This window comes from Dromiciops gliroides, chromosome 4 (assembly GCF_019393635.1).
Source record: "Dromiciops gliroides isolate mDroGli1 chromosome 4, mDroGli1.pri, whole genome shotgun sequence".
In the NCBI taxonomy this organism is placed as follows: Eukaryota; Metazoa; Chordata; class Mammalia; order Microbiotheria; family Microbiotheriidae; genus Dromiciops; species Dromiciops gliroides.
The window spans coordinates 184,961,343-184,986,033 of record NC_057864.1 but is presented as its reverse complement, the minus strand read 5'-3'; the positions used below and the strand labels follow the sequence as shown (position 1 = coordinate 184,986,033).

Here is a 24,691-nt window from a genome sequence, read left to right as displayed (position 1 = left end):
TCCAGCACTCTAACCATTACTGGTAGAACAAATGACGTGGTCATAGCCCCTTGGAAAGGCCTGGTAAGCGTCCCAGTAAGTGAAGGGAAGGGTGAGGGGACATTCTAGCACAAGGTACAGGATCATCAAAGACATTTCGGGGTGGCCGGGGTCCCCGGCACCTCCCAGATGACGCAGAATTGTAGAGTGCACAGGGGTCCTATGAGATTAGGCTGGAACGGTGGTGCGTGGCCAGATCGCGGAGAGCCTTCATGTCTCCAAGAACTTTACCCCGGAGGTAGTAGGGATTCAGGGCAGAATTTCGGTGCATTCTTCTGCAGACCGAGGTTCCTCTTGCATTTGACCGTGCACGCATTTTGCAGACGGCTGCATGCAACGCGCACAGAGATCCTTTCCCGCCTGGGCTCCCCTAGCAACCTCCGCGCTCTCCCTCCCAGATTTAGGGTGGGGCGCAATCCGCGGGGGAAAATAGCTGGTGCCCAGGGCTGCGAGGGCTGCGCCGGGCTCGGCTCGCTCCTCCCACCCCGGGCCCGCCAGCCTCCCGCAGGAAGGGGAGGGAGGCGCGCAGAGGACAAGGGCGCGGGGCGGGAGCATCCCGGGCGCCCCGGCGGGAGAGCCTGACTCGACTCCGGGAGGCCGGCGGCGAGGGTGACCCGGCCACGGGGCGGGGCCGGAGGCGGAGGCGGAGCCCGTGGCGCAGTGCGACCATGGCCGGCGCGGTGGCCGGGCTGCGAAGCGTGGGGAGCCGGACCGCGGTGAGAGGCCCCGGGGTCCGCCCATTCCCACCCCACCCGCGGCCTTGAGCTCGCTCCGAGGACCCTCTGCCCTCCTTCCCCACCCCACCCCCTCCGCTACGGGTCCTGCCCTTGGGTCCTCCCTCTCCTCTCCCCAGCTCCCCCTCTTTCCCCATTCCCTCCTTCCCTCCCCGGTTTCTCCAAGTCCTGCCCGGCTTCTGGCTCCCTCTCCTCTCATCACCTTTCTCCCTATCCCGTAACCTCTCTTTTCTCCCCGTGGTCCCTTTCCCCGAGTGAGTCTTCCTCCCAGTGTCCTACAGCCTTACCTTCTCTTCCCAGGCCCACTCCTCCCTCCTGCACTCTGCTCCCCAACCCCCATTCCCCTTTGCCCCCGATTCTTCAACTGGAAAACGGAGCTGGACCTTCTTCCGCAGCCCCAGGGATAACATTTGGAATCGGGGGACCTGGATTGAGATCCTGGCTCCCCTGTGTACTGCCTGTCTGACCTCGGGCAGATCGCCCCACTTCTCTGGGCCTCTGTTTCCTTACCTGTAAAATGGAGAGGGGATGGACTAGAAGGTTTTTAAATCCCTGGGCTTGGGGGCAGCTAGGTGGCGCCATGGATTCAGGAGGGCCTGAGTTCAAATTCGACCTCAGACACTTGACACGTACTAGCTGTGTGACCTTGGGCGAGTCACTTAACCCTCATTGCCCCGCAAAAAAAAAAAATCCCTGGGCTTCCTGGTCCTTCCCCCCGTTTCTTCTGGCCCCTCTGTCTTCCATTCCTGAATTCTCTTGGGTTTTCTCAGGTAGTGATGGTGGTGGTTTAGTCATTTTCTGTCGTTGCTTGCCTCTCAGTGACCTCATTTTGGGGGTTTTTAGGCATAGTTACTGCCCATTTCCTCTTCTAGCTCATTTTACAGAAGAGGAAATGGAGGCTAACAAGGTTAAGTGATTTGCCCAGGGTCATACAGCTAGTGACTGTCTAAGGTCAAATTTGAACTCGAGACCTCCTGACTCCAAGTCCCCCCCACCCCCCATCCACTTCACCATCTACCTGGCTGAGTCTTTTCACACCATTCTATAAATTTTCTTCCCTTTATCCTATCCTTTTGTTTATCCTATTCTTGTCTTTCATTTCCTCTTATCTCATCTCCTTTCTCTCTCCCCTTTGCCTCTTCCTTCATTACCTCAGCCTTGGGTAGTTATGATGCATTAAAATATTTAGATTTTCCCCTCTACTAACTTAAAGCCCCAGGATCAACTTTTTTTAACTTTTTTCAAAAATTTTCCTCCTCTTTTCCCACTGTTCCTGTACCCATCCCTCACACCAGAGTGCAGGGCTGAAGTGGAGCCAGACCAGAGTGTTCTCCTCTTGGCTGGTAAGTATCCACCCTCAAGCCCTTGATGTATTTTGACCAAGGCCACATGGACTAGACCTTGGCATTTACACTAACGGTCCAGTTCCTCATTTCCCTCATGAAAGATGCCAAATTCAACTCAGTGGTTTTTAAGATCCCTTCCAGGATTAACACTCTGAAATTCTGTACCCAGCTTGCTTGGATCTACCCCCAAGGCATCCCTCAAGACTCAAATACTGATAGGGAGATAGAGACTTAGAGAGATAGATGATATAGATGATAGGTTAAAGAGACCAAGAGATCAATAGAGCTACACATGTATAGACATACATACCAATCTATATATGGATATCTGTACATACATATGTATGGATATACATATAAATATATATGGGTATCCATATATATGGAGAGATAAAGAGACAGACATCCTGGGACAGTAGAGAAATCACGCATGCATGACTGTATTTTGGCAGGAAGAAACTGAACTCCTAGGGAAGACTGGCAAAGAAAGAACCCCAAGCCCCTCCTGGTTTGGGGGTCTGAGTCACTAGGTCAGTTGATTAAAGTAGAACCCAATTGTAGGAAATCTGCTGACTTTGGGGATTTGTGAACATCTCCATCTGTAGCATGGGGTCACAGGGAGATTTCATTGTAAGCAAGGCTTACATCCTGAGGCTCATTCACTGATTTTTTTTTTTTTCTGGGCCCCACTGGCCCATTTCCTATTATTGTAGGGGAAGGATCTCTGTCTCTCAGGGACAGTGGATCAGGCACATTAGAACATTGAGGGGGAAAGATCACAGGATTATAGTTCGTTGGGCATTCTCTTGAAGTACATTTGCCCTAATGGCTAGAATCCTGAATGGAGAATCAGGAAAACCTGCATGCAGTTCCTGTCTCAGATACAGTTTGCTCAGCTGTAAAAATGAGGATCGTAATAGCGCTTAGCTTCTGGGGTTGGTGTGATGATGATATGCGTGTCTACATAGAAAGTGTACCTTAAAGCTCGGTATCAGGGTTTCTTATCCTTTTTGTGGATGTCATGGACCCCTTGAGCAGTCTGAGGAAGCTGAGGGACCCCTTCTTAGAATAATGCCTTTAAATGTCTAAAATACATAGGAATACAAAGGAAGCCAATTATATTGAAATAGTTAACAAACTATTTTAAAAAGAAGTTCATTATGCCCCAAGGGCTATAAAACACCTTTTGACCCAGCAATGCCACCAGTAGCTCTGTATCCCAAAGAGATCAAAACAAAAAGGAAAAGAACCCGTATGTACAAAAAAATTATAGCAACTCTTTTTGTTGTGGTAAAGAATTAGAAATTGAGGGGGTGTCCATCCGTTGGGAAATGGCTGAACAAGTTGTATGCAATTGTGTTGGAATACTATTGTGCTATAAGAAATGAGGAGTGGCTGATTCTTCTCTCATTACATGACTAATGCAGACATATATTTAATATGATTTTACATATATAACCTATATCAGATTACTTGCTATCTTGGGAAGGGGGAAGGTGGGGAGGGAGGGAGAAAAATTTGAAACAAGAAATCTTATAAAAACAAATGTTGAAAACTATCTTTACATGTAACTGGAAAATAATAAAATATGGAAAAAAAAATGATGAGCAGGCTGATTTCAGAAAACCTGGAAAGACCTACATGAACTGATGCTGAGTGAAGTGAGAAGAACCAGGAGGACATTTGCACACAGTAATGGCAATAATGTACGATGAAAACCTGTGAATGACTTGGCTATTCTCAGCAATACCGTGATACAAGACAATTCCAAAGTACTCATGATGAAAAATGCTCTCCACATCCAGAGAAAGAATGATGGAATCTGAACACAGATGGAAGCATACTTTAAAATTTTTTCTTGTTTTTTTTTGTTTGTTTTGTTTTCCGTTTTTGGTCTGTTTTATTTTGAAACATAGCTAATATGGAAATGTTTTGCATGACTGCACATGTATAATCTATATAAAATTGCTTGCCTTCTCAAAGAGGGGAGGGAAGGAAAAGAAAGGAGGGAGAGAATTTGGAACTCAAAATTTTTTTTAAATGTTAAAATTGTTTTTGCATGTAATTGGAAAAAAATAAAATAAACAAATTTAGAAAAAAATAGAAAGCAAGTTCAGGGACCCTCAGTGAAACAATTTGTACGATAACCATACTGTAGAAACAAAAAAATTTAGAAAGACTTAAGAACACTGATCAACTCAGTGGCAAACCCTGATTGCAGAGGACCAATGTTGAAACATGTTAACCTACTTCCTGACAGAGGGGTGATATGCACATCTTTGGACGTGGCCAATATAGAAACTTGTTTTGCTTAATTGTGTATATTTGTTAGAAGACTTTTCCACCAGTGGGGGAATAGGTTGAAAAGGAGAAAGATAATTTTTAAAATTCAATAAATTGAAAGAATAGTAAAAAAAAAAGCCCTACTTTGTATAAAGATTATTAAACTTATCCCTTCCTTCTTTACCCATAGGACAAATGGCTTCCAAGAAAGAAGCCTCTGATTGCTCAGAAAAAACCCATCAAGGTAGACCTGAAGGCAGGGAAAACATATAAATGGTGTGTATGTGGTCGAAGCAAGAACCAGGTAGGACTCTATGTAAGAGTGGATATTGGGTGGGGGGGCATTCCTAGCATCCTTTGGGACCTTCCCCATCCCAGGCAAGGCTACCCCTGGTTGTCCTCTCTTCCTGGGGGCTCCAAAAGACTCTTCCACCTTCCCTATCCCAGGAAGACCTTTCTGAAAGTCAGGGGGAGGGGAGGAAGAAGCAGGTAGAGCTTGTGAGTCACTTCTAAGCTTGTCCCATTTTTGTTGGGACCTTCCCCATTTCTTATCAATTCATTTCCCTCTCCCCACTTTTTTTGTTTTTTGGGGTTTTTTTTGTGAAGCAATTAGGGTTAAGTGACTTGCCTAGGGTCACACAGATAGTAAGTGTCAAGTGTCTAAGACTGGATTTGAACTCAGGTCCTCCTGAATCCAGGGCCAGTGCTCTATCCACTGCACCACCTAGCTGCCCCTCTCCCCACTTTTGAAAACATGGTTCAGTACTCTCGAAAAGTCATCCCTGGCCAACTTGCCCTGATTTAACCCAGATAGCTCCTTTCCTATCCCGCTTATCAGACTGGGGGCTCTCTGAGGATAGGTTTCCATTGTACTCTGGATTTCCCTCCCCATCCCTGCTCAGGATCCAGCATAGGGACCTGAAAGACATGGGGCGAGAGGAGTTGTATTCACGGCCTTCATTTCACCATAGCCTTATTGCGACGGCTCCCACCTCTTCCAGCGAACGGGTCTGTTCCCCCTGAGGTTCAAAGTTGAAGAAAACCGTTCAGTCCTTCTTTGCGCCTGCAAGGCAACCCTGAAGCCCCCATACTGTGATGGTACTCACAAGACCGACCGGATTCAGAATGCGGAAGAGGGCTCCCCGCTCTGACCAGCAGACCACCATTGAAGGCCTCGCTTGGGTTTGGGTTGGCAGCATCTCTTCCAGGCACCTTGGAGGGCTCTCCCATTCTTGAGGGTCAGAGTGCCTTCCCAACTGGGAGATCCTGCCAAGACCCTTCTGTTCCTCCACACCTGGGTCTAGACTCTGTGTCTACTTCCTCTGATGGGAGGCTTTCAGTGTTATTCCCTGCATTTGATCCCTTGACCTGTTGGTTGCAGTGTAAGGGTCCTTGGTCCCCTCCCCTTAGGACCCAGGAACATGTATTCATCCCCATTAGGCACCATTAAACGTACCTAGTAATGTGTTTTTTTCTCAGTGTGTTGTTTTTCCTTCGTTTTCTTTTTTATTAATGTGAGTAGGAGAGAAGATCCAGTTCCAGAACTGGTAGCCTGACACATTTCTCTCTCCCCTATTTAAGGTCTTCCTAAATGTTAGATGTCAGCCACTCATCCAGCTCCTTCATTGGACACATGATGACACTGAAGCCTATATTAAAATGTTTTCTCCTGGAGGGGCATTTCTTTGTATGGCCAACACTTATTACTTGCCTAGCACACAGGAAGAAGCTTGTTGACTAAGGCTTAAAGACTGGCTTTTATGTGAAGTGCTTTGCAAATCTTAAAGGACTAGATAAATACAAATACTAGCAGTAATACTACTAATAATTTGAATTGATGACAAGGTTCTCTAGCCTTGTTCCCTTTACTCCCTGCGGGTCAAAGATCCCTTCTCCCCACCCCACCCCCAATCCCCTATGGTTTAGGAAAAATCTTTATAGATAGGGAAAATGCCAATTCTAGAATTAAAATCTTGAATTCTGGGCCTAGGGGATTTAAGCAGAAGCAAAATGCTAGACATTCGGTGGGGCCATGGTGGGGCCTGCTGGATAGAGAATTAGCTCTAAGGAGTGAGAGCCCAGATTCAACTTTTGTTTCTAACACATGCAAGGTGTCCCACAAGTTTTAGTGCCCTAAGCTTTCTGGGACACTCTTGTTAGCTGTGTGATCCTGCTTTGGGGCACTTAATCTCCATAGGCCTCATGTCTAAAGTGGGGGTGACCATACCTGTAGGACCCACTTCCCAGGGCTCTTGTGAGACTCGGCTAAGATCATTTTTTGGGGGGGGGACTGGGCAATGAGGGTTAAGTGACTTGCCCAGGGTCACACAGCTAGTAAGTTTCAAGTGTCTGAGGCCAGATTTGAACTCAGGTCCTTCTGACTCCAGGGCCAGAGCTCTATCTACTGCGCTGCCTAGCTACCCCTCGGCTAAGATCGAGAGGCAGCCTGGAGTACTGGATAGGACACTGGACTTGGGAGGGAGGAAGGCCTCTATTCATGTCTCTCTTAGCCATGTGATCCTAGTAAGGGGTTTTAAAATTCTCCAGTGCTTCCACAGGGGAATGGGGATAGCTTCTCTATTTCTTGACTATTGGGGGGGGCAGTTAGACTGAGGTCACAAAGTGGGTTGCTGCTTAATGATGGACTCCCCATCACATGCCACATGCTCCCCCCCGCCAAAAAAAAAAAAAAAACCACGCACAAGCCCAAGGAGAATCTGCAGCATTTATTACAAAGCTGATTAGTCGTACAAATGCCAAGGCAGAGGGGAGGGAGGGAAGGAGGGAACACACAGATCACAGGACCCGAAACAAGGACAGGATGCACACAGACAAAGCCATTTGGTTGATTGTACCCCTACAGAAGAGTCAGGGATTGTTGCCCTGCCTCCTTACCCCATCCCACCTTCTCATTATTTACACTATAGGAATGACAGGGCCAAGCTGTGACTGCTTGAGGAGGATATGAGATCGGAGGAGAAGCCCAACCCAGCCCTGTACCTAGTAAATTCTACCTTCTAGATGGGGCTGCCCCCACCCCACCCAAACAGAGGTGTCTGCTCAATCTGCAGACATCAGTCCTGGGGAAAGAGGGACCCTGGTAGTCCTACCTTTGTCTTGTGCTTTGAAATCCCCCTTTACATCTGTCCTGAACGTGGGGCCCCTGGGAGGGGGAAGGGGGAGGGGGGCTGCCAACCCTCCCGGGAACTTTTCCCAAGTCTGGGGTCAGTGTGCTTGTGTGAGGGGCTTGTGTGAGGTTCAAATGCCCTCTCCCCAAAAAGTCCCAAACATGGACTTCACTTGTGGCCTCAGTTAACCCCTGGCAAAAGGGGAATGGGAGTGGGGGGGAGGGGAAGAATATCCACCCTGGGATAACTTCCGGGTGGGTTCAGGAGCTGCTGATGCCTCCTTTCCCCCTCCTCCCCCACCAGTTCTCTCCTTCAGCAAGATTAATGCCAAAAGGGTCACAAACAAAAGGAAAAAGAATCTAATCTATCCACAGAAGCTACAAGGCTGGGAGAAGGGGGAAGGGGAGAGGTGGAGACTCCTGCCCCCCTCTTCCAGATCTCCCCACTCTGAACTGAAGGACAAACCGCATTTGCAAAAGGCACTGTCTGAGAAACGCTCCCTACATTAAGCATGGGGGTGGGTGGGAGCGACTAAGGACCGATGAGTGGAGAATTGAGCTCTCCCCACCTTCCTCCCCACCCCCTCCTCCCCTCTCTGGTCACACTCCATCTCCAAAAGCTGCCTCTAAGACCCAAGGCAGCTTCTGCTAGCCCAGGTGTGCTGTCCTTGCAGGACCTGGGGCTACCTAAAGCTTTGGGGCCTCGGAGGGGGACCCCAAACGGAACAGAAAGAATCAGACCCATACCTCTACCTGTTCCTGAAGGAGAGGGGAGAGCGGGAAGATGGGGCAGACCCAACCCCCAAAGACTCTACTTCTCTTCCCCTTCCCCCCAAAATGTTGAATCAAAAAAGGGGAAGGAGCCAGAGGAAGTCATGCAGTTCCCTAAAAAATGAATGAAGAAAACCCAAACACACATAATCCACACCCGTACCTGCACACACATACATGTAAGGTCTCTGTTTCCTGCAGTTTTTAAATTAATCTGGCTGATCCATAGAAAATAAGTATGTATATTTGGCTTTCCTATGTACATATATATATATAGATAGATTTATTTATAAAACCCACCCCTCCTCTACCCCACCAAGGGTGGAGTAGAGGGAGCTTGGGTCAAGGAAGGAAGAGGGGAAGTCAAGAAAAAGGGGGAGGGGGTAGAGAAGTGAGGCTGCACAGGGAGGAAAGCCCTAGGCCTCAGGTTAAGGGGGGCACTGGGGTACCATTGACAGTCATCTTGCGCCCCCTGCTGGTAGATGGCGTTGTCTGCAGGCAGTTCGAGGTGCCACCATTGGTGGTGGTGCCCCCTGGTGCGGATGTGGGACTGGGGGAGGCCGGGTGGGTAGCTGTAGGCCCATGGGAGCTGGGGGAGCCATGGGACGGAGTCGCAGGGCTGGGCAGGGAGGAGGAGGTGGCAGGCAGGGTGGCGGGGCTGGGGGCCTTGTCGCTGACCGACTCGCACTCAGATGCCCCGCTGGTGTTGGTGCCTTCTGAAGGAGCAGGCACAGTAGGCAGTGGAAGCCGCTTGCAGGCTGGCTGGACTCGGTACTTGAGTGGGAGAGGGCCATTCTGTAGTGGGGAAGGAGAGGGGCCGGGAGAGAGATGGGAAAGGAAAGGGAGGGTCAGGGGCAAAAGACCCTCCTACCCTACATGCCTCATCCCAAGAACATCAGCATGGAGACAAGATGGAAGGGAGGATGAGGACAAAGATAGATGGGAGGGAAACGGGCAGAAAGAGCCACAGAGAGAAACAGACACCGACACACCCAGAGAGTTACAGGAAAAAGGAATGAGGGTGAAAGAAAGAACTCAGTTCTGGCTGAGTGAATCCCCCCCAGCCCTGCCTGCCTCCACCCCATGTCCCCCCACTCCATTCCCTAATGCTCACCCGTCTCCAAGGGTAAATGTAGGCAATGTCCATGAGTGTATAGTACTCCTTCAGGGGTTCATCCTCGTACAGCACCTCCACCTAGGAAAACAACACCCACCCCCAGAGAGGGAGGGAGAAGACAGAGGACAGACATTGTGACTGGCTCAAGGAGACACCACTTTTCTCTTGGCGTTTTTCCTAAGCCCCCCCCCCCCCCCCGAGTCTCCCTTTCAGTAGGATCGAAGGAACAGGTATTTTAGAACTCAAACCCCTAAGCTGGAGGAGACCTCAGAGACTATCTAGTCCAACCAATATTTATTTAAGAATCCTCTCTACAACACTGCCAACAAATGGTCATCCAGCCCACTGATGGGGAGCTCACTACCTCATGAGGCCATTCATTCTCTTAAAAAAAACAAACAAACTATTTCTAGGGGCAGCTAGGTGGCGCAGTGGATAGAGCACCGGCCCTGGAGTCAGGAATACCTGAGTTCAAATCCAGCCTCAGACACTTAACACTTACTAGCTGTGTGACCCTGGGCAAGTCACTTAACCCCAACTGCCTCACTAAAAAAATAAAAAAATAAATAAAAATTTTAAAATAACATTAAAAAAAATATTTCTAATTGTTATAAAGGCACATAGGATTTTTTTGCATAAAAAACATTTAAATTAATTTTAATATTATTTCTCCCCCCAATTAGATGTTAAAATAATTTTAGACATTTTTTTTAAGTTTAGAGTTCCAAATTCTCTCTCTCCCTCCCCTCCACCCTCTCTAAGAGGGTAAGCAATCCAATATGGATAATACAGCACATGTGATTTTTTAACATTTCTTAAACGGAACCAAAATTTGCCTCTTTCCCATCATTCCTAGTTTTGCTGACTAGGGGCCCAGGAAGAACAAATGCAATTCCTTTTCCACAAGGGCAGTCCTTTAAACACTTGAAAACAGCTATAAATGCCCCAGTCTTCCCAGACAACCATCTCTTCTCTAGATTAAATAACACCCTTCAAATAATTTCCATTTATCATTTTGAGTCTATTCATTAGAATATGAGCTCCTGGAGTGCAGTGCTCATATGACTTTTTTCTATCTGTATTCCCAGCACTTAGTGCTGTGCTTTTCATGGAGTACGCACTTAAAAGTTAATTGGTGGGGGTGGCTAGGTGGCACAGTGGATAAAGCACCGGACTTGGATTCAGGAGTACCTGAGTTCAAATCTGGCCTCAGACACTTATTAGCTGTGTGGCCCTGGGCAAGTCACTTAACCCCCATTGCCCGCAAAAAAAAAAAAAAAAAAGAAACGTTAATTGGTTCATTCATTCATTCATTCATTCATTCATTCATTCACCAACAGGGTTACCACCCTCTCCATAGGCTGCCACTTGTCATGTCCTCCCCAGATTGTGGCACTCAGAACTGAATACCCTAGTTTTGGTCTGACCAGGACAGAAGGATGTTTATTTTTCTTGCTCTGGATACTCTAGTTCTACAAGTGATTAATAATGATTGTTTAATGATTCTATTTGACTAATTAAAATCAGAGCAGCTTAAAAAAACAAAACATTTATGGACTTGTACAATCCACTAAATGAACCCCACAGGCCTTTGTCATTTGAAATATGTCTAAGGCATGTTTCCCTGATCCCATACTTATACAATTGGGGTTTTTTTGTTTTTGTTTTTCAGGGCAATGGGGGTTAAGTGACTTGCCCAAGGTCACACAACTAGTAAGTGTCAAGTGTCTGAGGCCGGATTTGAACTCAGGTCCTCCTGAATTCAGGGCCAGTGCTTTATCCACTGTGCCACCTAGCTGCCCCTACAATTGGGTTTTTTAATCCCATTGTAGAACTTTATGGTTATTCCTATTGAATTTCATATTTTTATTTTTTTAAATAATTTAAACTTTTATCTTTTTTCAATTTGCATTTGTTTTCTCCCTTAAAAAATACCTCATAACAAATATGCATACTCAAGCAAAAGAAAATTTCTCTATTAAATTTCATCTTGGGGGCGGCTAGGTGGCGCAGTGGATAAAGCACTGGCCAAAGCAATGGCCCTGGATTCAGGAGGACCTGAGTTCAAATTCGGCCTCAGACACTTAACACTTACTAGCTGTGTGACCCTGGGCAAGTCACTTAACCCCCATTGCCTCGCACAAAACAAACAAACAAAAAATTTCATCTTATTAGATTGGATCCTATAATTTTAGCCCATCAATATCTTTTCAGATCCTGATTCATCACTAACTGTATTAGTGATACAGAAGAGAAATGTTGAAAATCACAAAGCTAAAGGCAGAGCCTTATAGCATTCCACTAGAGACTTCCCTGTAGGCTGAAACAGGTATTTACCATTCTTTGGTTGCCCTATAGTTATCAATACCTAACTGTGCAGGGCAGCTAGGTGGTGTAGTGGATAAAGCACCAGCCCTGGATTCAGGAGGACCTGAGTTCAAGTCTGCCCTCAGACACTTGACACTTACTAGCTATGTGACCCTGGGCAAGTCACTTAACCCTCATTGCCCTGCCCCCCCCCCAAAAACCTAACTGTGTAATCATCCAGCCTGTATGAATCTATCATGTTTACAAGGAAATTCGAGAGGCCCGGCCAAATATCTTGCTGAAATCAAACTTGGTTTTACTGTTTTCAAAATGGTTCTGCCCTATGAGAAAGAGTCCAGGGCCAAGTCAGGAAACACAGATCCCTGGACCAAGTGAGCCTATCCCATTCTCTTGGCCAACCCCTCCTGGGTATATCCTTATCTCCCTAGCTGTCCTCTAGGGGCACCAATAAGCACAGGGAAAGGTCATCAAACTTGAAGTGGCATCAGAAAGAACAGAGGACCTAGAAAAGTCAACACGGCCAAGCAGCCTGCAGAGCAAAGGGACACATAAACATGAACCTGCACACAGGTATACACACACACACACACAGCATCTGTCATGTGATTATGATCACTTGGGACTCCTGAGGACGAGGACTCACTTTATACTTGCTGGGCACATCCATCTTGTTACGGAGAAACTTGGCAAGATGCATGACCGTCATGGCTGCTGGGCATCTCAGGAACCGTACCCCTGTCTTCTGGGGGAAAGGGAGGGTACAGAGGGGTTCAAGGCAGGAGGAGGGAAGGAACAACACTGCAGTCTACTCCATCGACTCCCCACCACTTACCTGAATCCCTCTTCTCCCCTGCCCCCCACCCTGGCTTCTTCCCCGCTCCCATCCCTGTCCCAATCCCACAGTTCCCTTCTGCCTCTAGCACTCACTTTCTCCTTGTCCCCGTCCCCATTCTCCAGGGCGCCCTTCTTCTCTTCCCTGTCCCTGTTGGGGGAAGGAATGAAGCCAGGAAATCCCAGGAGAGGGAGGAGGTCCCTTCCCAACCCCGTCCTGACCCCTCCAGGGAGGGGCTAATTATCAGAAACACTCCCACCTTGAGTTGAAAATCCCATTGATATGGGGGAGAATGAAGAAACTCCAGTTAAGGAGCAAGAGGAAAAAAGCCCCCAAGTCCCAGGCAGGTATCCTGATCTATTCCAACTTCCAGGTCCCCCAGAGCAGAGCAGAGCAGGGGCAAGGGACTTGCCTGACACCCTCGTAAAATTCAATGGAGAGGCTGACGATTTCATCATCACTCAGGGTCCCCTTCTCCTGTTCCAGGACCTCCCCCCGGTCTTCGTTGGAGCCATTGGGGACTATGGGGGAAAGAACTGGAGTTAGTGGCTGGAGAGGGGAGGGGGAGGAATCCTCTGCCTTGGGGTGGGGCAAGAAGGGGCCCACACTTGCCACTCCTCCCCACTTTCCCAAACTCCTTTTAAATTCACTGAATATTTTAGCACCAACTCTCTGCCAGACACAGGGTTAGGCACCGGGGAGATGGAGATAAATATGAGAACAGTCCCTGCCCTCAGAGAGCTTACATTCTGCTGGCGCACCCAGGGCTCTGGACTTGCACACTCAACGGGTTTCCTTTCTTGGCAGGCATACTCACTCAGCCCAGTGTGGGGAAGGACCAAACCCAAGTCATGCCGTGGTGGGGACAGGGTCTTGGTGGGGAATTAGGGAGAGAGAGAGAGTCTGACACATACACACGTGTGCTTCAGCTTCCCCTCCCTTCCCCGACCGACTCAGCCCAGGACTGAGGGGAAACATTCACCTTCAGTGAGAGGGTAGGCTGCATAGAAATCTCGCCGGCGTTTCATCTCATCTGGAAGAGAAGAGACAAGCTTGCCGTGAGCCGGGTGAGGTACTCGGGGACCCTCACAGAAACGAAGGAGGGGAGGTTGGGGATCGAGGGAGGGAAGAAATGAGGACAGCCTGTACCTTTAAAAAGTCCAGGGACTAGTTTATATACGATGTCTTGAAGGGTTTTGTCTGACCTGGAAAAGATGCCACAAGTGGATTCAAGGACCTCACCACAGAGAGAATGTCAAGAGAAGCCAAAGACCTTCCCCATCTCCCAGGGACCCTGGGAAGCCCTTCTTTGAAGCCACTTGTCCTCAGTGGTCACCAGACAAGTGGCTCTTGTGTCTTATATTACAACCCCCACCCCAAGAATTTATCCCTCCCTAGTGATTTCTTTCTTTCTTTGTTGTTTTTTTGGTGAGGCAACTGGGATTAAGTGACTTGCCCAGGGTCAGACAGCTAGTAAGTGTCAAGTGTCTGAAACCGGACTTGAACTCAGGTCCTCCTGACGCCAGGGCCAGTGCTTTATCCACTGTGCCACCTAGCTGCCCCTCCCTAGTGATTTCTTAAACTCTTTCCTGACTCAGCCCCCACACACATCTAGGGGTCCCCTAGGCAGGAAAAGAAAGTGACCAGGTGAGGGGTGAGGGAGGGCGGGCAAACAGCAGAGAACTCTGGGCAGGAAGCTGGAAGGGAAAGGGATGTCAGCCCCAGATCCTGTCTCTGGGCCCCACCTGATGCTCAGCAGTGGCCGTGTTTTATGCACCTGTACATCACACATGGGACAGTACTTGTTGGTCTCCAGGTATCGAACGATGCAGGTTTTGCAGACTGAGGAGAGGAACAGAGTTTGGGATGTCAGGAAGAGCCCTGCATATATATGGCTTCAAAACAGAAGTAACCCCATGGCCAGCCCATCTTCTATGCCTGCTGGACTAGCTTTATCTTCTTGGGGATGGAATGGAGTGAGGCTGGGGAAAAGGGGTCTTGGCCAAGATAGTCCTCTTCCCTCCTCAGGAACTGCTAAACTCAAGTCGGGTGTTGATCTCAAATGTGGTACAATCCCCTAGAGAGACTACAGCTAGACAAGGTCGCCACCCCCCCAAGCTCCTTGATGAACTCCCCCCTATCTTTAATCGGCCCCCTCCCATCAGGGGCTGAATGCTACTTTAAAGACTCTTTGTTCCCATCTATAGTTTGCACCCTATTCATTAATATCTATGTCTTTGCCTTGGGAATCTTGGAATCCAATGCATCCTATGAGAAATTCTCTCAGGCCAAATCCAGTCTTTCCCATTATGGGATCATAGACAGAGACCTGGGAGGCCCCTCAGAGGCCATCCAGTACAAACTTTAACCCCCCTCATTTTACAGATGAAGAAACCGAGGTGGGGCAAGAGACTTGCCCAGAAGGCAATTAGCAGAGCCCACATTCAAACCTGGGTCCTCTGAATCTAGTCTCTGGCCTCTTCCCACTAGACCACATCATGTCTCAATTAAAGCTAGACCTCCCCAAGGACCTAGGACTGTGTCACTCCCATCAGACTGAATGAAGAAACTGAGTTTCTTCATCAGTCCTAGACCTTCCATCTACCAATTCCCTGGGTTGCCATAGAAAGATGGGGTTCACCCCCCACAGCCCCTCCCCCCACTTACAGGAATGTAGACATTCCACAATGGTGGTGGCATCGATGAAGTATCCCCCACAGAGGGCACACATGAGATGGGGGTTCAGCTCCGTGATCTTAATCCGAGTTGTCCGATGCATGATGCTGGGGTGAGGGAGGGGGAACACCGTCCTGGTAAAAAGAAGGGAACAACCTGAAATGGTGAGCTATGGGAGAAGCTTGAAGACAGGAAGGTAGAGTCCTGGGCCCTTCTATGACCTGTCTCCACCATCACCTGCACACAGCCAGGTACTGAACATCTGCATGTCCCAGGAAGACAACGGGAACTGGCAGGCTCAAGGTCTGTGCTGAGGACAAGATTTGGATTAGATGAGCAGAAGAACTCCCCCAGTTGGCGGGGGTTAGGAGGGGGGAGGGCGGTGGGATGGAAGGTAGACTAAGAGATCAGGAAGACATTGTGAGATCTTTCCTGGAGTTCAGTGTTCGGAGCAATCTGTATACACACATATATGTACACAATATATCTATGTATATACATGTAATGCACATGTTTATTCATGTAAAATAGACATATGTACTTGTGTGTATATATACACACATGCATGTAAGGATATCGAAGGCTAGGGGGCGCTGCAGTGGATAGAGTACCAGGACTGGAGTCAGGAAAACTCATCTTCCAGAGTTCAAATCTGGCCTCAGATGCTTACTAGCTGTGTGACCCTGGGCAAGTCACGTCACCTTGTTTGCCTTGGTTTCCTCATCTGTAAAATGGGCTGGAGAAGGAAACAACAAACCACTCCAGTATCTTTGCCATGAAAACCCCAAACGGGGTCATGTAGAGTTGGAAACAATAGACAGAACTGAATAACAACAAATGTATTTGAACTCAGGTCCTCCTGAATCCAGGGCTGGTGCTCTATCCACTGTGCCACCTAGCTGCCCCATAATAACCAACTTTAACAACTACCCCTGACCTGAGGCCCTCCACATTGTTTAGTCTTCCCTCCCAACTTCCATCTTTGCACTAACCCTGCTCCCATTCCACACCTCACCTTCTCTGGCCAGTGCCTTTCTCAGAGGCCCTGCATCTTTCTTTCCCCTTTTTCCTACCCTGGTCCTTCTATCCCTTTCCATCTGTGTTCCAGATTTCCTTTCTAATAAAAAGGAATTTTTTTTTAATTCCTTACATTTGGTTCTACTCCTTCCATCCCCAACTTGGTCTTCTGCCCTGATGGCCACTGTTTATTCATTTGTACCCAATCTTCCTGTCTGTATCCTGGATAAATAAATAGCCCTGCTCCCTTCCCAAGGGCACACGTGCTACCTCCTGCCCCACAACAAACAAGCAGCTTTCAGAGGGCAGAGAGTATGCATTGATGTTCCTCTGGGCCACTTCCCAGGGCCCAAACACGGGGCCCTTCAGGTAAAAGGGGGCAGGGAGGCAGAGAGAGGTGAGGAGGTGGACAAAAACCACACCCACCACAACTACCTGTGTGCTCTAAGCAGGAACCAGCTCTGTTTCCCACCAATGAATGTCCCTCCCCCTTACAGCTTTCCAGACAAACACCACCACATGTGTCAGTACCCACTGGTGAGAGCCCCTCTGCCCAGTACAGGGAGGGGCAGTAACCATGTACAGGAGACAGACCTGGGTTCTAACCTCAACTGTACAACCAACTAGAGCTATATAGAGAAATAATTAATATAGGCTACTTAATAACCATTTGTTCGATGGAATGAAAATAACAGGACTGGGCTCAAGGATATCCTAAGGTCCTTCCCAAGTCTAAGGTTTTGGGATTCTCTAATGCCTGAAGCAACCACAGAAAAGATTCTCTCTCCCAAAGGTGGGCTCAGCCTAGGAGGGGAGGGTGTCAAAGTCTCCAGCTCAATTTCCTAATCTGTTTTCCCTTCAGAAATCACATCTCAAATGTGAACCTAAGGAGAAAGCCACCGAATCCACCACCATTACCCTTCACCCAGGGAAACTCCAGAGTGTAAGGTCAGAGTAGACTGTGTGTAGCCCTTACAGACACCATCCCCTCCATATCCCTTCTCGCTCCTCCCTCTTCCCCCACCATCCCCCAAATCAGGAAAGATTTCTAAAACCATAGCATTTGGTTTTTCTAGGGCAAGACATTCACAGCCAGGATCAGGGGTTTCTATAGAGACTCCAGAGATGAGGTTGGCCAGGACCCAAAGAGCAAAGAAAGACCAAGAGAGGAAAAAGTGCAGACTGGGAGGACCAGAGACAAAGAGACAGAGAGAGCTGCAAAAGACTGAAATTAAGAGAGAGACACACTGAGCCGTGAGCAGATACAGAAAAATGTAAATAACAGGCACAATCTCACACACACAGAGAGAAAGACAGACATAAACATGCATTCCTAGGGACATACAGACACAGCCTGGTGTACAGAGATGCTCAGAGATGGACAAAGACAGACATGGCAATATTCATTCAGAGGCAAAAGTATACAGAGATCGTATTCAGGTTAAAGAAACAGGACACAAGGTGTTCCCAGGTTCCATGCACAGATGTCAGTCTCTCCTCCTTTCCTGGGCCACAGGAAACTGTCAGAGATTTAAAGCCAGAAGGCACCTTGGAGAGATCTTAGGCTGTTTGCCCATTTCTGTAGTAACTCCATTCCTGGCAAGGTAGCAACATGTTAATTTCTAAAATCACGGGATTAAAGATTTAGAACTAGAAGGAACACTTGGGAGAACCTTCTTGTCATCCAGTTCCTAACATTTATTGTTGTTGTTATGAACCCCTCTAGCTATCTGGTGAAGTCTAGGGACACCTTTTCAGAATGATGCGTCTTTTAAAATTCATAACTGAAGGAAATGCTAAACTTAAGGTTAGTGAAAATATAAAGAAGGGGCAGCTAGGTGGGGCAGTGGATAGAGCACTGGCCTTGGATTCAGGAGGACCTGAGTTCAAATGTGGCCTCAGACACTTAACACTTACTAGCTGTGTGACCCTGGGCAAGTCACTTAATCCCAATTGCCTCACAAAACAACAACAACAACAAAAAACAAATCCCCAAAACCAAAACAAACAAAAAAGAAAGAAAATATAAAGAGATCATTTTCTTCCCATTGAAGTTTGCCAACTTGAAATCTATTGATTCCCACCCCTCTGGGTCCCTTTAGTTTTTGTTTTGTTTTGTTTTAAGTGAGGCAATTGGGGTTAAGTGACTTGCCCAGGGTCACATAGCTAGTAAGTATTAAGTGTCTGAGGCCGGATTTGAACTCAGGTACTCCTGACTCCAGGGCCAGTGCTCTATCCATTGCGCCACCTAGCTGCCCTAACCCTTTAGTTTTACACATGAAAAAACTGAGGCCTTTGAGATAAAGTGACCTGTCCAAGGTCACACATGTGATTCAGGCAGCACTGAGACCTGAAGCTGGGTCCCTTGACTTCAAATATAGTTCCCTTTCCACTTTCCCATGATGCTTCATTCCAGTGTTCAGAGACAGAAAGAAACTCTGTCTACCTGTCTGTCTGTGTTGATATCTGCCTCTAAGGGTGAAGGGGCAGGCAGTTACATGAAGAAGCTGAGACCTGGTACTCCTATGGAGCCAAGGCTGCCATCATCGCTGCCTTACTCATGCTCCAACTTCCACAGGTTCCCCCTTTCCTTACACATAAATCCACAGGCTCCTCACACCAACGCAGCCACCTCATTCACACACTTGCTGTGTTTCCAAAACAACAGACTCTTGCTTTAAATGCATGTACCAAGGTAGTTTTGGTCAAGATAGACACACTAGCAGCCAGGCTACAAGACTTGGGCTCAGAAATGACCAGGAGCCATAGTGGAGTCAGCTGTACCTCTCCTCCAAAGCAAAAGCCAGCTCAGAATGTTAAGCGGGTCCCCTCTCCTCCCCCTGAAAGCTTCAGATGAATGTAAGTGCTTCCACTGTGGCCTTATTCTCTTCCCCAGATCTTAGAAGATGTTCCCCCCTTTCCCTCCTATCCGGAGGGGCCTCAGACTTACCTATGGGGAGGAGGGAGTTGAGGGACGCAGATTGGTTCCCTCACCTGATTTCCATGGTTACCTGCAGAGCCCTTTAGGCAGGATGCCAAGAGGTACAGTAAACAGGAGCCTTTATAAATATTAGGGCCTTTGGCCCTGCCCCCTCCCCCCCTCTGAGCCTCAGGGACGCTCCACACCTGACACCTAATCTCTCCCCCGATGCCACTAGGATATCTATGGGGGAAGAGAGTGGGGTCCAGGCTGGGGGAGAAAAACAGGGAGGTGTAGCACAGCTCAAATGGCAAACCCTGACAGTCTAGCCAGGGAAGAGTTGGAGAAAGAAGGAAAGAATGAAAAGGGGAGGATTCACCCAGCAGACCCAGCTCAGAAATGGAATGTCCGGGGGCAGCTAGGTGGCGCAGTGGATAGAGCACTGGCCCTGGAGTCAGGAGTACCTGAGTTCAAATCCGACCTCAGACACTTAACACTTACTAGTTGTGTGACCCTGGGCAAGTCATTTAACCCCAATTGCCTCACTAAAAAAAAAAAATTAAAACAAAGAAATGGAATGTCTATAGAGTCTTTACTCCTTTGACCTCCCCCCCCAAAGAGTGTGGCCTTTCCCCCAGTCAAACCATCTACTTCAAGGTCCTGAGCCTCCACATAGTTCCCTTCTCCCTCTCCACACTCAGGTGTCTTTTTTTGGCTCCAAAGTTCACAGTAATAGAAGCTCCCTAGCTCCAAAGTCTCTCTTGGTTTCAGTCTTTTTTAGACCTTTCCTAAGAGACTTTGGGCATCAACATGCTCAGAATTACCATTCAGATACTTGAAGACAGTTAGATTCTCCCCTCCCTTCACCCCTACTTCTTTTCTCCAGTGAAAATAATCCCAGGGGGCAGCTAGGTGGCGCAGTGGATAGAGTACTGGCCCTGGAGTCAGGAGTACTTGAGTTCAAATCCGACCTCAGACACTTAACACTTACTAGCTGTGTGATCCTGGGCAAGTCACGTAATCCCAATTGCCTCACTTAAAAAAAAAATTAAAAAAAAAAAAGAAAAGAATCCCAATTCCCTAACCCAGAGATGTCTAGGTCTCAGAAGAGGTCACTCAAGGTCGTACAAATTGTCATACAGGGCCATGGAAGGGATCCTAAGGATACACAGGGGCAGCTAGGAGGCGCAGTGGATAGAGCACTGGCCCAGAGTCAGGAGGACCTGTGTTCAAATCTGGCCTCAGACACTTAACACTTACTAGCTGTGTGACCCTGGGCAAGTCACTTAACCCCAATTGCCTTAAAAAAAAAAAGAAAGAAAGAAAAGAAATAGAAGGATACACAGACCCCCAAGGGGTCCCTGGATAGATCTCAGGGAAATGTATGAAGTGGAATGGGGGAAAACCAGTTACATCTTTGTTTTCACTCACCATCGGTTTCTTTTGTAATTCTATGTATTTTATTTTATGTGCTCAAAAAAAATTACTGAGAAGGGATCCCTAAACTTCAACAAGCTACCAAAGAGTCCATGACTCAAAAAAGTTTCAGAAACCATGATCTTAACCTAGAAAGGGCCTTGACTGAGATCATGCCCTTTAGTGAACAGTAGCGGCTGGAAGCAAACCTGCGTCTGCTGGCTCTGGGTCCAGGGCTCTCAAAGAGTTAGCAGTCCCCTCCACTTCCCCTCACATCCCAACATAATCCCAGGGGAGCCTGAATGGGAGACACATCACTGCCTGTAAGGAAGGGAATGTGAGAGAGGTGACCTCTCTGAGGTTCCCATGGATACAATCCCTAAAGTCCATCAAGGTAGCAAGACACTCACATGACAAGTTTACACAGTGCTTTAAGGTTTGTAAAATACTTTCTTCATGAGTTGTTACTTCATAGGTACTTAATAGTACCCCATTTTATTGATGAGGAAACTGAGGCTGACAGAGGTTGAAGACTTGCCCAGGATTATACAGTTAAGTGTCTACTATATACTACACCAATACTTAGCTGGCTAAGGGTGAGGAAGACAGGATCAAGTTCAATACCTAGTTTCTCTCTCCCCCCCCCCCTCACGTTATAAATAGGGAAGACTGAGTCTCAGAAAGACATTATCAAGGTCATATCCCAAGTAGGAGGGCACAATCAAAATCTGATTGAAATCCCAAGGTCTGCTCCATGATACCCCTCTCTGTTGTCAGGCTGAGATATCTGTCCTACGGAAGGGTTATTTAAGCGTTCTATTTCCTGTTTTGTTGATCTGGGCAAATTATATTTCTTGTAAATTCATCCACTTCATTTAGATTGTCAGTTTTATTGGCAAATAGTTGTAGCTATCTGTTCCAACTCGAAGTCTGTCTTAGAGAGATAGTCAGGCCTTGATCAGTTTCCCCTGGGATACTGGGCTTCTTCTCCAGGCATTATGGAAAAGAAATCCATTCCTTAGCTCTGCTGGTCACCACTGCCTGTTGTGCAGGAGGAAGAAGCCCTTGATTTCTTAGTCCCTTGGCTCTCCTATAATTCCCTTACCCCTCTCTACCATAGCCCAGCCCCTTGGCTGCTGGTCAGGCCGTTGTTGACTGTTGTCCTGCCTCCCAGTCCTTCCAATTTTTCAGTGCTAGCTGCCTGTTGGCTGTGGTGTCAGCAGACATCCAGGGAACCCCCAAGAAAGGTGCCAAACCCAAGAGACACAACAGAGGGTGGCACTAGACAAAGACCCAACACAGAGAAAGAACCAGACCCATAGCCAAACACACACAAAAACACACAGCCAGACAGCTCGAATCATCTTCCCTCTCTTTTCCCTCTCACATGCACATGGAGATGTGGTCAGATATACATTTGGCCAGACACACAGAGAACCAGACACACCCGGACACATATACAGACAGAGACAAACTGAGCCAGGCACACGAAGTCTTGCCAGATGAATGTACTGCACACACACACTCCCTCCTCAGCAAGGGTCTATATACACGGAGCCTGACATAATACACCATAACCAGAAACACATACACACTAATCTTTTGTGCACTTCTCCCCCAAACCCAAGGCAAGTTTCAGCACAAATCTCTCTCCTAAACAAAGGCAACCATATTTTCTCTCTTTCTCACACACACACACACACACACACACACACACACACACACACACACTCCTCCAGAAAACCCTCCAAATCTGGCTACACCAACAAAGTAATCCTTCTATGCTGATTTTGATCCTGTTTCCATAAGGACAGCTCCGTCATCCCAAATCTTTTTCTACCTCTCATACTTATCCACCACCCCCCACCCCCAAGCTTCACCTTGGACAGAGACTTCTTGCTTCCAGCACTCACAGCCATACATACACACATACACCTCCAGCTCTCTCTGACTGACGAATGCCTCCTACCTCGATCTCTTCTTCATCCCTTCCCCGCCCTCACCCCCAAACTGGCCTTAACTCCACCCTTACATGTCAGAAGGGTTCCAGAGGGACGAAGTCCCACCAAGGCCGGCTTTGTGTTCTCTCTCCAAATAATAACAATTTGGGATGGGGCCCTAGGCAAAGATGTGGGGAACATGGGGAAGAAGTGAGACCACATGAGGCAGAGATAGACACGGGGAGGGTTTTTCAGAGGCCCCCTCTGAGGTAGACATAAAAAAGACAACAGAGGGAGTACAACTCCAAGTACACACATACAGATACACGTAAGAGACAGAGACTGAGAAAAAGACAAAGAGAGTGAGAGAATGGGAGGAGGAAAGCAAAAACCCAGTACTTTCTCTATTTATGGATAATTTCTACACCATCCTTACTCTCTTTCGCCCCCTGCCCCCTCGACCAGAGAGTCTCAACCTCAAGTGGGGAGGTGGGATCGGGGGCATTTGCGCATATACGGTAAGGGAAGGGTAGGTGGGTAAGAGGCGAGGTAGTCGGACCCACGGATCGAGGCGCCGAAGGCAAAAGATTGGGGGTGGGGTGGGGGACGGGAGGAAGCCCCAGGCTCCAGCTCGGGAGTGGGGGAGGGGCTAGCCCTCCAGACCCCTCCCCTCTGCCACAACCGATGGAAAATATCGCGATAAGTAACCCTCTTTTCCCTCCTAGCCCTTAAATATGGGGCCTCAGTTTTGGGGTGACCGCCTCCACCTCCCTGGAGTCAAACTTTCTGCGGGGCCCGTGGAGGGAGTGTCTTATAGGCAGGGCATGGACACTTGTCTCTTTTCTTTGGGTGGAAAAGGAGTAGAAGCCAATATATGGGGGGGAGCACCCCATGGCGAAAGATACCGCGACCCGCGCAGAATCATATGGGCATCTCCCCGTTTCCCCCCCCAGCCCTGTAAGAACCGGGGAGCACCTCCCCAACTCTTCGAATGTCTCTTACGCCTGGGGTCCTATGGGGGGAAGGCTGGGAATCTGGTGCTTCTGAGGCTAGTGGAAAGGGTCGAGAGGACGAACCCCCCCCCAACCCCCAGGTCTCCTATGCCCCTCCCTCCACTCCATCCGAAAGGCAGGGGAATGGGGGGCTGCGGTATAAAGAGATGGAGGTGGTCGAGGAGAAGAGAGGAGATAGCAAGTCGTTTAAAAAAGGGGGGGAGGGAATCCGCTTCGGCCATCTTGGAAGCAGAGGAAAGGAAAAAAAAGAGAAAAGGGGGAGAAAGAAAGGCAGACGGGGCGGGCTGGGGGTAGTAGAAAAGGGGGGGCAGTACACCGGGCGCCACTGCCCCCTCCCGTAGCTTTATAAAGGGGGAAAGAGCCCCTGCATCCGGGGCCCGGCGCTAGAGCGAAAAAGGGCAGGGGCAGTGCGCGCGCTTACCTGGGTCCCGGGTCCGATGGGTCGCGGGAAAGGAGGGGTGGGAGGGGAGGGAGAAGAGGGCCCCAGCCGAGTCTCCCGCTCCGGCGGCAAGAGGGGAGAAACCTGGCGTAAGAAAGGAGTTTGTGAAAGCGGCTTGGGGTGGGTGGGTGGGTAGGAGGGATAGAGGGGAGGGGAGGGGACGAAAAGGGGGAGGGGAGGGACTGGGGATGGGGGGCGGAGAGGGGGGGGACCAAAATGGCTTTTTTTCCTTCAGACAAGAGTTGGTCCCGCCCACTCCCCACCCCACGTGACCTCATTCCTTCAGGGTGTTTGCGGAGAGGGGGAAAGGGGGGGTGGGGGGAGGCAGGCTAGGTTGGGCCCCCACAATTGCTACCCGGTCTCAAGCGAAGACACACCTCCTCCGGCCTCGAACAGCTCCCCTCTTCATTCCCCCACCTATGGTAGCCTTCCAGCCGTATCTTTCTGTTCCTCCCTCCAAAAGCCCCTCTTACCCCGAAATGTCTGGCCCCCTCTAATCCTGTGACCCCACCTCCGACTCCCCGAACGAGGCTGGACTCCGAGCGGGCAGCCAGAGGCTGGGAAAATCGAGAAATAAAGCCTCGAAGTGCAATACTGTGCTCAGTCTAAATATGTTATCGATTAGGCCGGGGGCTCTGGGTGGGAGCCCCTCTCGCCTTGGTTGCCCGTCCATCCGGCCTCTGTATTGTTCGT

At 48.7% G+C, this 24,691-nt stretch overlaps 2 protein-coding genes across 3 annotated transcripts; one reads left to right on the top strand and one right to left on the bottom strand.

Annotated features, from left to right (window-relative positions):
• The first annotated feature begins 342 nt into the window (after window positions 1-342).
• Window positions 343-5,869, top strand: CISD3 (CDGSH iron sulfur domain 3). Its single transcript, XM_043964640.1, has 4 exons — window positions 343-755; window positions 2,069-2,116; window positions 4,593-4,706; window positions 5,374-5,869. Exons 1-4 carry the CDS (start codon window positions 708-710, stop codon window positions 5,551-5,553), a joined length of 390 nt encoding a protein of 129 aa, XP_043820575.1. The 5' UTR covers window positions 343-707; the 3' UTR covers window positions 5,554-5,869.
• A 1,239-nt stretch (window positions 5,870-7,108) lies between these two features.
• PCGF2 (polycomb group ring finger 2) lies at window positions 7,109-24,121 on the bottom strand. 2 transcript variants are annotated; one of them, XM_043963918.1, is made up of 10 exons: window positions 23,981-24,121; window positions 15,245-15,387; window positions 14,323-14,419; window positions 13,727-13,782; window positions 13,560-13,610; window positions 12,990-13,098; window positions 12,673-12,727; window positions 12,389-12,487; window positions 9,415-9,495; window positions 7,109-9,095 (listed from the first exon to the last, which is right to left on the bottom strand). In XM_043963918.1, exons 2-10 carry the CDS (start codon window positions 15,354-15,356, stop codon window positions 8,724-8,726), a joined length of 1,032 nt encoding a protein of 343 aa, XP_043819853.1. In that variant the 5' UTR covers window positions 15,357-15,387; window positions 23,981-24,121; the 3' UTR covers window positions 7,109-8,723. The 2 variants fall into 2 exon arrangements, with proteins under 2 accessions (XP_043819853.1, XP_043819854.1); XM_043963919.1 differs by having other exon boundaries at window positions 12,389-12,484.
• Between the last annotated feature and the right edge of the window lie 570 nt (window positions 24,122-24,691).